General features: G+C 42.8%; 1 protein-coding gene across 3 annotated transcripts in view; it reads left to right on the top strand.

Annotated features, from left to right (window-relative positions):
- Nucleotides 1-1,521: 1,521 nt before the first annotated feature.
- PCCA (propionyl-CoA carboxylase subunit alpha) overlaps nucleotides 1,522-11,487 on the top strand; it is a 358,193-nt gene continuing 348,227 nt past the window's right edge. For 2 of the 3 annotated variants that reach the window (XM_082434636.1, XM_082434634.1), the window contains exon 1: nucleotides 1,522-1,677. In XM_082434636.1, coding sequence (XP_082290762.1) covers nucleotides 1,573-1,677 — 105 coding nt within the window. In that variant the 5' untranslated portion in view covers nucleotides 1,522-1,572. The remainder of the gene's footprint in view (nucleotides 1,678-11,487) is intronic. The other variant, XM_082434635.1, reaches the window with a different exon arrangement.

Genomic DNA, 11,487 nt, shown 5'->3' with positions numbered 1-11,487 from the left:
ATACTGCAGCCTTTAGCTGGGTGGCCGTGTGCTCAGCTAAAGCTCAGGAGCTCTTTCACTAAAGAAAGGAGTGGAGAATAGATATTATGGAACAAGTAGTTTCTGCCACAACTGCCGTTCAAGAAAATAACTTCTATAAGACAAAACAGATAGGATCTAAGGAGAATCACTCCAAAGGGTAAAAATGGGAGGAAGGAAAAGAAAAAAAGAAAAAAGAAAAGCAGGTTTCTTGGGTAGGAAATGAGCCCAGCCTTAGATACCTAAGTGAGAAATCCTGTGAAACTGATATAATTTTTTATATTGTGTGTCATGCAAGTTCCTGCTTACATTTTAAAATTCCATTAAGTGTCACCTCTCAGCTATCCTTAAACAGTTTGTATCTCTTTTGGCATTTGCCATGTTGTAAGACATTCTGTGTCATTCCTAGCTTTGTTAACTGTCTCAAGGTGACTCTGTACGAGAAGCAAAATAGTTAAGAGAGAGCCCCTGATGCTGTCGTATATATAGGTGAGAAGACCTGATGTCTGAGATTTGCTTCAGAATACTCCAGCAAAAAATAAGCAGGGGGAAGAGATGAAACAAGATTGACAAAATGTTGATTTGTTGAAGCTGTGTGATGGGTGCCTGGGTGATCATAGGACTATTTTCTCTCTTTTGTGTCTGTTACAAACTGTCCATAATAAAACAAAAGTCCAGTCCCTGAAGACAGCCAGACCTGGGTTCAAACCCTAGTTTCACTACTTACTAGCTGAGTGGCTTTTCCTCTCTATAAATTCAGTTTCTCAAAATGGGAAATGTATAGGCCAATAGGGTTCTTGTAAAGATTAAAAGAGACAAAATTTGCGGCATCTAACAAGGTCTAGCCCTTAGTAGTTGTATTAATAAGGGTGCCTACTTGCAAGCAACAGAAACTGACTTTGGTTATGGCTAATTCCTCTGACACGCAGATGTTAGTATATGCAGAAGAGGTAGGGCTTGAGCTGGGATCTCTGATTTCTAGACCTGGAGCGTTTTCTATGTTACGTTTGTCCAAAACCTTACCTTGGTTTGGCGCTTTGCAACTTACGCCTTCAAACATACAGGATCTTAATTTGGGTACCTGCCTGGAACTTAGGACACTCGAGACTGTAGGGTGGCCCTGGGCTGAGGGGTGGTCAAGGAGCGGAGGTACCTCACTGACGTTCGCTGACCGCACTGCGTGTAGGTTGCTAAGTGGAAGCTGGCGCAATACGGGCATTACCCCAAGCAGGCGCGGATCAACCGCCGCCAGAACACACGCATGTCCTCCCTGCCTCGCTCATTCCCGGGATAGTGTCGGGCCAGCAGCCCTCAGCTGGCTCCTGGCGGGCCGCTCGGCCAGCCTCCCTCCGCGCCCAGCACGCGCTTGCCCAGCAGCCAGGCTCCCGGCTCCCGCGGTTGGGCGAGTCCCGCTCCCGGTCCCCCCACTTCCCCGCAGTAGGGGGCGGGGCCACGGATCCCAGGCTCGTGATTGGCCGAAGCCTAGGCGCTACTCTTCTCCGCCCCCTTCCGCGGGGTGAGAGGTCAGTGGAGCTCCGGTCTGCAGGGGCAACAATGGCGGGGCTCTGGGTCGGGGAGGCAGCGCTGGTCACAGCAGGACGGCGTGGACGGCGGTGGCCGCAGCCGCTGTTGCGGAGCGCGGCGCTATGGACCCTGAAGGTGAGGAGCGCCGGGACTCCCCGTGGGCCTGGGCCTCACTGGGCTCCCAGCCTCGCACCGCCAGGCGGTGGCCGGTGCTGCGGAGAGCGCTCCGTATGTGCCCGGGCGACACCCGGCGCCGGGTTCCGCGTCGGACCGCGCCCCTAACTCCCTCTCCCTCCGGAGTTCGCCCTGGAGCGGGGCAGAGCCGGCGTCCCTCGCCGCAGCTGTTACTCCGAGTATCATGGAGGGCCGAGCGGCCCAAGGAGCCTGTAGGCGTGAGTTTTCTGCTTTCTCGGGAGCGGCTGACAGCCAGCTGGCTGTAATGTACGTGCATTTCCCGTGCTCCCGCTCTTGGGCCATGAGGTTTTGGCTTGTCTTGAGCTTTCCAGGTGTATTTTTAAGGGTCCTTATCGTTTCCATTTTTTTTTGCCTTCTTCCTGCTTTGAAGGGACACTAAATTGCTGCTCAAGTAGAGTTAGGGTTTTGAGTTTGTCTCACCTTTTAAAGTATAAGATGTCAGGATTGCTCCTACCTTTGCTTGAGTTGAGAGCCTGTTTTAATTGTATTACGTCACATTATATACTGTATATGCATCCTGTGAGTTTTTCTCTTCTATGTAGTGGTTAGCGTGACGTTTGTGCTGTTCTAAACACATCTCTGCGCTGTATGTTCTAGGGTTTTCATGGTGGCAGCCATGACTTCTACGTTGGAGTGTTTGTATGTGGCTCTTAACACTTTTTCTCTTCAACATGGAGTCTCTTGTAATTTCTAAACGAAGACTACCTAGTTTACTTTATTAACAGAGTTTAAGTCACTTGAACAGATTATTTAAAAGTTTCTCTGAAAACCACCTGTTATCTTCCTTTAAAAAAAATAGGCCCGTAACTTGATTTATTGTCATTGAACTTTTAGAATTGAAAGACACGTTAGAGATGATTTGGCCCATCCTACTCTTTTAAAGAGGAGGGAGCTTAGGCCCAGGTGTGAAATGTGGGCGCTAGAGCTGAACATGGAAGTGAAAGTAAGTCTGCAGGTACATTAGCTTAGTGGCAACTTTAGAATGCCCACTCTCAAAAAACCCAAAGTTTGTGTGGGCACACAATTTATTGTTTCTTAATCTTTAGTGTTCTTTCATCTTTTAATCTTTTTTGGCCACTTCACTTGCAGTTGCAGAACTCTGAATGCATTTATTGATGCGTAGGAGGCAGCATGGTGTGGTGGGAAGGCATAGGCTTTGGAGTCAACACAGATGAAGTTTGTTATATTAAATAAGTCACCTCTTTGGGCCTCCGCTTCTTCCTTTCAGCTGTTTTTTTTTTTTTTTTTCAGCAAGTCTTTCTCTACTTCCTGTGTTCCATCTCTATGAAATGAATATAACTTCTCTTTTAGAAATTTTAGTCTGTTAAGGAGACAAGTGTAAAATGCTATTACGGGAGAGGTCCTGGTGCTATATAGAAGAAAATAAAATGGAGGGATTTGACCAAGTCTAGATTTTGAGCTTTGTGTCCTAGATACTGTTCTAGTGCTCTACTTGAATTAATTTATTCAGTCCTCACAACAGCCATATAATCCCCATTTACAGATGAAGAAATTGAGGCACAGTTCTGTGGAGGCCAGAAGTCTGAAATTAGGATGTCAGCAGGGCCGTGGGCCCTCCGAGGGCTCTAGTGAAGAATCCTTCCTTGCCTCTGGTGGCTCCACTTGTTCCTTGGCTTGTGGCCGTATCACCGCAGTCTCTCTCAGCCTCTCTCTTCAGAAGCCTGGCCTTCTTTTCCTTCTCCCTGTGCATCCTCTTCTTTCATTTATAAGGACACTTGTCAGTGGATTTAGGGATTGGCAGGATCCAGGATGATCTGAGATCTTTTACTTAAATATATCTGCAAAGACCCTTTTTTCCAAAAAAAAAAGAAAAAAAAAAAGGGTTACAGTCACAGGTTCTAGGACATGGACACATCATCTTGGAGTTCACCATTTCAACCCACTACACCTACTATGTGCCAGATACTGTTTAGTGCTGTGGATATAATAGTGAACATTTCTGCCCTCATTGTGGTTATATTTGACTAAAGGAGACTGACAGTATTCACATACATATGTAAGTTCAAAGAGTGGTAAGTGCTGAAAGGAAAAAGAAAAATAGAATAATGGGATAAAAAGTGGTAGTGGTGTTGGGGGGTTGTTACCTAAGGAAAAGAGAGGAGATATTTCTAAGAATGTGGTATTTGATCAGAAAACTGACCCAGCCCACCATGTGATGACCTGGGGGACTAGCCTTCCAAAGGAAGGCCAAGGCAACAGCTCTGAGGTGAGATTGCGTTTGGTGTGATCAAGGGGGTCGACATGGCCCCTGGTTGGAGCACAGTGAATGAGGGGGGAATGAAGGTAGACAGGACAGTCATGTAGGGGCTTGTATTCAGAATTTATCCCAATACTGGGAGTCCATTGGAGGGTTTTAAGCAAGTTGGATTTATGTTTTGGAAAGACCACTCTGCTGTGTGGAGAATATCCTAGTTGGGGCTGGAAAGGGGAAGAAGAGTAGGAGCTGGGAGACCAGTCAGGAGACTGTTGTAGAAGTTCAAGCTGGTAACATCATGGTAACTTGTGCTAGGGTGGTAGCACTGGAGTTGGTGAGAACTGGTAAGACTTGGGATATATTTTGGAGCTAGAACCAATAGTACTTGATGTTGGATTAGAAGGGAGGTAAAAGGAAAGAGAGGAATCAAGGACCTTTGAAAGGTAGACACGAAGGGCCACATATTGTATGATTCCATTAGTGTGAAATGTCCAGGATAGGCAGAGCCACAGAGACAGAAAGTAGATTAGTGGTTGCCAGGGTCTAGGGAGAGGGATGAGGGAGGAGACACTAACAACTGAGGGGTATCTTTTTGGGGTGAAGAAAAACTGTTCTGGAGTCAGATAGTGGTGACAGTTCCGCAACCTTGTGAATGTACTGAAAACCACTGAGTTGTATACTTTAAAAGAATGAATTTTTGGTATGTGAATTATATCTCAATTGAAAAAAAAAAAAAAGAATGATTCTTAAGTCCTTGACTTAAGCCCCTGGATGTGATAGTGTTTTAGAGATGCGGAAGGCTGAAGCTCAGGAGGGAAGATCAAGACAGTAGTTACATTAAAATAAATTGATTGAATTTATGAAATACAGAGGGGTGGTGATTTTATTTGTTGTTTGTGGGATCATGTAATGGGTATGGGAAAGGAGCAGGAGTTAGAAACCACGTTCTCAGGTTGGTAGATGATTCTGGGGTTGCTGAAAGTGGCAAAAGAGGAGGAGGAAAGCTGTGTTAGCGTTTAATTATCAAACAACCTACAGATGATTCTCATTTTTACAGCTGAGGTTAAGTAACTTGCCCAAGGTTACACAACAATTAAGCAATAGATCCAGGATTCAAACTCAGATCTGACTTCAACACTCTTATTATACCATATTAACAAACTTAGTAAAAATGAGAAAGGTCGGATTTATACATCTCGGGGGACAAAACCTAGTCTGAGCTTCATAGCAGTTACGGAAAAGAGGGTTAGGCTTCCCTACAGTAAGGAACGTTCGTTAATCAGGATAAACAAACCTTGTCCTAGCACTGACTGTGTAGAATTCATTATATAAGGGCAACTAACAATCCAATAAAAAAGTTCTTTGTTACTGTTTTACAGAAGATGCAGTGATAGTTCACATCTCATTGGTTGCTATTAATCTGGCACTTTGTGAAAGTTATAGTGTGTAAGAACAGTTCTATCCAGTGGGATGGTTAGGTTTCCTAGAAGCAGAGCCTGAAGAGGGATTTTTGTGCAGGTGGTAGTAGTTGAGAAGAATGAAGAAAGCAGGCTAGAACAGGGGAAAATAATCTAAGCAATGAAGGGGCTCCAGATGGAAACTGGATTCAGTTTCATCCCACAGAGGAGCCCTGGAGCAGTGGTTCTCAAAGCAGGGGGCTCCAGCCAGCCGCGACAGCCGCGACAGCAGCATTACCTGGGTACTTGTTAGGAATGCACATCTTCTAGCTCCACCGTAGACCTGCCAAGTTTGAAAATCGGGGGTCAGAGCCCAGCCACCTGTTTTAACAAGCCCTTCTCCAGGTGATACTGATGCACAGTCAGGTTTGAGAAGCACTGCTCTAGTTCAGCCCTGTGCAATAAAAATGAAATGTGAGCTGCAAATGTAATTTAATATTTTCTAGCACTCACGTTAAAAATTTTTTTAAAAGGTTAAATATTAATGTATTTTAGTTAACCCAGTATATTTAAAATATTTCAATATGTAAATGTAAAAAATTAACAAGGTTTTTTTTTTGTTGTTTGTTTTTGGAATTACGTCTTCAAATCTGGCGTGTATGTTACACTTGGAGCACATTGGAATTTGGACCGGCATATTTCAAGTGCTCAGAAGCTGCCTATGGCTAGTGGCTGCCGTATTGGACAGCCAGCACTAACGCACAGATTGCAATACTAAATTGGACCCACCTTGAGATGAGGGGCGGGGGCAGCCTTTTGAACCCTGTGTGAGTCAGTCATTGGCTGTGGGCTGGGAGGGATGTAGCTCCCAGGCTTGATGGAGAACTCCTGTCTAGTTGAGGCAAATGGGGCAAACTAGGGAGCAGGTGTGAGCCATGAGTAGGATACATGTACAGAGTACACCCAGAGTACGCCAACTGGGGGCCTTCACCGCCTGGTGAACAGGTTCTGGATGACACCAACAACATCTGCTACAGGTGGGGTGGGAGGAATGGCTGTAGTGGAATGAGGAAGTTTTAAAGTTGACGTATATAGTTCTCTGGTGTTACAGCTTTTACTATGCAGGCAGAGCTGGGAATCTTGAGTTTTATTCCCCCAGTTTTATTGAGAAGCAATTGACATGAATCTTGAGATTTGATCATCTCTCTTAAATATTAGGTATTCAGCCTAGCTTGTAACAGAAGGTCTTGGCAGACAGTTGACGATTGGGATGGCTAGTGAGGTCCTGAAGGCTAACTAGTCAGTGTCTGTGAAGGAAAAGCTGCACTTAAGTGAAAAAGCCTGACTTCCGGCAGTGTTTTTAAAGGGCGTTTTTTCTGGTCACTGTGGTTCTGTTAAAATGCTGAAAGAAATATTTGCCTGGTGCGTCCCAGCTCTGTGTCATGAAATGTGGAAGAGAGAACCCTCGCCTGGAAGTTTTGAAGATGAAGCACTATCAAATATTTACTTTTACTTGGTAAGAGCATCTTATGATTCCATTAATCCACAATTTTGAGGATGGTTTCTTTGAAGTATTGGTTGGCCAAAAAGTTTGTTCGGGGTTTTCCGTAACACAGTAAAACCCGAATGAACTTTTTGGCCAACCCCAATAGCATGCATCCTGATAATGAATTAACCTGTCAACAGAATTGTTTTAGTATTATACACTTGAATGCCGCTGTGGTTATGTTAACAGGAATACTTTTGGTTTGGCAGGATTAGTGGTTAAGTTCTTCTTTAAACATGAGTCTAGTGGATTTACCAGTTTGGACTGCCACCTGAGGCCACATCCAGAATGTGAAAGTAGGTGGTCTCCTAGTTAGAAAAGGGCAGTCCTTGTTGGCAGTGGCCGGAAGGCATGTGAACAGTTTGTGTAAAAGCTGTACCCCTTTTTTTGGTTAACAGTTACTGTATGCATACTTTAACATATGCAAAACTGTGCTAGGCATTTTACACATTCTCATTTAATCCTCATGGCAGCCTTATGTCCTAGATAAGTAGTTTTTATGCCCAGTTTATATGTGAGGAAAATTATGTTTAAGAAATGTCAGAGCCAGCATTTGAACCAGGGTCTGAATCTGAGTCTAGATCACAGCTCTTAATTACCATATTATTACTTTTATGGGAAATCCCAAATGGCCTGGTTGTATTTATTTATTCATTTATTCATTCATTTATTTATTTGTTTGGTTTTTTGTGGGTGCATTGGGTCTTCATTGCTTTCTGCGGGCTTTCTCTAGTTGCAGCGGGTCTTCATTGCTGCCCGCAGGCTTTCTCTGGTTGTAGCGAGCGGGGGCTACTCTTCGTTGCAGTGTGCGGGCTTCACATTGCAGTGGCTTCTGCACGGGCTCTAGCACGCGGGCTTCAGTAGTTGTGGCTCGCAGGGTCTAGAGCGCAGGCTCAGTAGTTGTGGCGCACGGGCTTAGTTGCTCCGCGGCATGTGGGATCCTCCCGGACCAGGGCTCGAACTCGTGTCCCCTGCATTGGCAGGCGGATTCTTAACCGCTGCGCCACCAGGGAATCCCTGGCCTGGTATAATTTTAAGAAAGAAAGCTACAGCTGCATAATTGGATTTAGTTTTTGTGTAATATCTTCCATTTTCTTGGTGCTTTACCATTTATAAAGGCTTGATTTTTTTTTTTTTTTTTTTTAGCAGCCCTGTAGGAAAGCAAGGGAGGTGTCATCTTCAACATTTTATAGATGGGAGCTGGAGTCCATAGAAATTATTTGCTCAATGTTTCATACCTATGAAGCAGTGGAGCTAAGAGTTGACCCAGGTCTTGTGGCTCTGAAGGTCGTGCTACTTCCCACGTGCCACGTTGTTAGCTGGCATTTCTTTTCTAAGTGTGGAAAATATAGGAAATCTTTATTCTTGCAGAAGAGAACCAATGCAGTACATTATTGGGAAGTCATTTTGCATACACTGACCTTTCTCCTTTTGGCTGTCATAGGCTAAATAGTCCTTATAAATAGAGTTGATTAAAGTTTCTCCTTCGAACGCTTGCTCTAGGAAGTATCTTAAAAGAATTTTGGACTGGGCTTGTAGCCAGTTTTTTATATGCTTAAGAAAAATAATGAACATTAAAAATGCTATGTAGAGGTCCAGATTAGCAGAGTTCTACTAGTCCCTTGTATTAAAAAAAAAAAAATTATGTTGTAGCTCTACAAAATGATCTGATTTTTGACTTGTGTTCTTTATAACTTTGAACTTCTGTGAAGGTCTGCCAGAAGTAAACAGGAACACAAGAGAGCCATTGTGGGGCTGACTGCAAACCAGTTTGGGCTTGCTGTGGGAATGGCCCAAACTCTTGTTTTTCCTCAGTAGTTTGTTCTGATTGCTTGTACCATTTCTACTTCTAGTTCCTTGGCTAACTAGGGGCATCTATGTTTTTTTAATTTTGGGGCCACATTATCACAAATTCATATGTGTACAAGCTGTATGCTTTCTTTTTTTGATAATGGTGGTAAAATATAATCTGTTAGATCTTCAGAACCAACTATTTAAAAATAGTAATAAAAATAGTAATAAAAAGATTTAAAAAACTCCAATTTGATCAGTTAGGTGTAGTGCTAGTTCTTCTCCTACATTTTGGTCAGGTGTAATTTGTAAGAGTTGATTTAGTTTTAAGAACTGTGTGGTATAGACATTTTTGAGTTTTATGTTATTGGTAGTTTCCTGAAAGTAAATGTGTATTACATTGAGTCAGCTGACCCAAACATTTCTCAGAGCTTGAATTGTTCTAGGTTAGAAACTGTTCTGTTGGGACCAAGTTTAGCTTAGTCCATTTTTCATGAGACCATCTGATGAGATAGAGTCCTGAGGTTTTTATTCCCAAAGGTATTCTAGAAACTTAATGCTTAATTCATATTTATTTAAATCTCTGAAATTAGCTCTATTTCCACCAAATAGCTCAGCGTTTGTTGCTCTCGGAGCAGTTCAGCAGTGAGATCCGTGTCACCATCTTCTTGGCCCACATGTTCAGTTTGGATTAACTGCATATCCTTCATAATTGTCCGATGCTTGCACACGTTAGAATCCCTGTACTAAGCTCTTGTTTTTTGAATAATAGTGGTGTAGGTTAGTAGGGACCTTACAGAAAACTCATCTGAGCTTTCATTTCTCAGTAGAGGGCAGAGGAGTTAAAGTGGTTTGCCCGTGTCCTAGAAATAGTGTCAGCTGAGCTAGGGTTAGAACTCAGGTTCCTTGATTTCTTCTCCCAGAGCTCTTTCCCAGGCGGTATTCTGGGAAATGTTCCCTTCCCCAGACATAAACATCACTGTTTATTCTCTCTCTCCAAAGCTAATTAGAATACCTAAGATGTCTACCCCAGATTGTGTTTTGTCTCTGGAAGACTCACATTTGTTTTTTGCCATCAGGAATCAGTTACGCCCTTTATTTGTTAGTGACTAAAGACACATGTATGATTTTGCCTTTTGTAAAAGGATATGTTGACATGTTCCTACAACAGACCATTATGTGCCTTATGATATTAGGAAAAATTTGTAAAACTGTAAACTGTTTTGTTTCATTTTATAAAATTGATAGGAAGCTGGTATGCTATTTACTTTCTTGTGTAAATATCCTAGCGCTACCTTGCAGCAGAATAAATGTGAGAAATTCCCAGGTAGGTTTTGCTTTTCTTTATATTTAGAGTTTGCTTTCTGCACTGGCTGAGGCTGTAAACACAAGATATGATTTTTAGGGGAGGGAGTATTATCTTTATCCTATTAAGTTTGATATGAGAGTAAAGTTGGCAGATTATAGCTGTTCTGCTGAGGGCAGTGGAAGACTGAATTTTTATTTGAACACATAGGAGTGGTGAGACCCCCTTGGTAGATTGTTTTTTACCCTAAATCATATCTTTGCACAGATGTTAGTGTTAATGTGGGAAGTGCCACCACTTGTATTATCTCAAAATAAAAAACTTCAGAATGCTTTTAATAGATCTGTGCTTAAATCCTGTTACCCTTACAGCCTAGCCCTTGTGACTTGAAAAATTAAAATTCTTGAGACTCAGTTTTCTCATTTTTAAAATTGGAACTAATACTCTTTAACTCACAGGGATGCTTGCATGACTGTGAGAGTGAGTTTTGGTCTGTGAAAGAGACACAGTAATAAAGTCAGTTTTCTTCCCATTCTCAGTTCATTGTTCATCACCAGTCCTTTTTACTTGGTAATGCAGGTTTTGTTTTGTAAAGTGTATGTTTCGTATCTGTTACCTTCACTTTTGCATAAAGATTACATTTTGTAATTTGGGGCTTGATACTTCTAAAAAAATAACTGTATACATCTTTTTCATTTTAAAATGTTGCTATAAAAATTTTTTGCTTCCTATTTGAGTTATGCTATTAGAAAATTCTCCGACGTAGTACCTGTTGCCTTTTGCCCCCGTCCCACCCCCCTTTTTTTTGGCTGCGTTGGATGTTGGTTGCTGCTCACGGGGTCTTTAGTTGCAACGAGCAGGGGCTACTCTTCCTTGAGATGCGCGGGCTTCTCATTGCAGTGGCTTCTCTTTGTGCAGAGCATGGGCTCTAGGCGTGCGGGCTTCAGAAGTTGCAGCACATGGGCTCAGTAGTTGCGGCACGAGGTCCCCAGAGCACGCGGGCTTCAGTAGTTGTGGCTCACAGGCTCTAGAGCACAGGCTCAGTAGTTGTGGCGCACGGGCTTAGTTGCCTCTCAGCACGTGGGATCTTCCTGGACCGGGGATCGAACCTGTGTCCCCTGCATTGGCAGGTGGATTCTTAACCACTGGACCACCAGGGAAGTCCCCCCCCCCCCCGCCTTTTTTTTCTTGGTCTACCTTCATCAGTGACTACTGGCTAAATTATTTTCTTAAACTTTGGCTATAACCTTTATTAGTGATTATTCTTAATGTTTTAAAGGCTTAAGATATACTTTTTCCACAAACATTTATGGTAATGAATTAGAAGTGAACTTGATTATTAGTATTACCTTTTCATTTTTATCTGCCAAACCACGTTTATACCAGAATAAGTAAAATAAGAAATCATGTTTAAGACATTAGCAAATAAAAAATAATATTTTGTTATTTTCTGGCCACTGTTAAAATTGAAGCTCTTTGAAGGCCAAGTCGCTTG

This window comes from Balaenoptera physalus, assembly GCF_965194825.1.
Source record: "Balaenoptera physalus genome assembly, chromosome: 18".
Lineage (NCBI taxonomy): Eukaryota > Metazoa > Chordata > Mammalia > Artiodactyla > Balaenopteridae > Balaenoptera > Balaenoptera physalus.
This window is presented reverse-complemented; position numbering and strand designations above follow the sequence as displayed.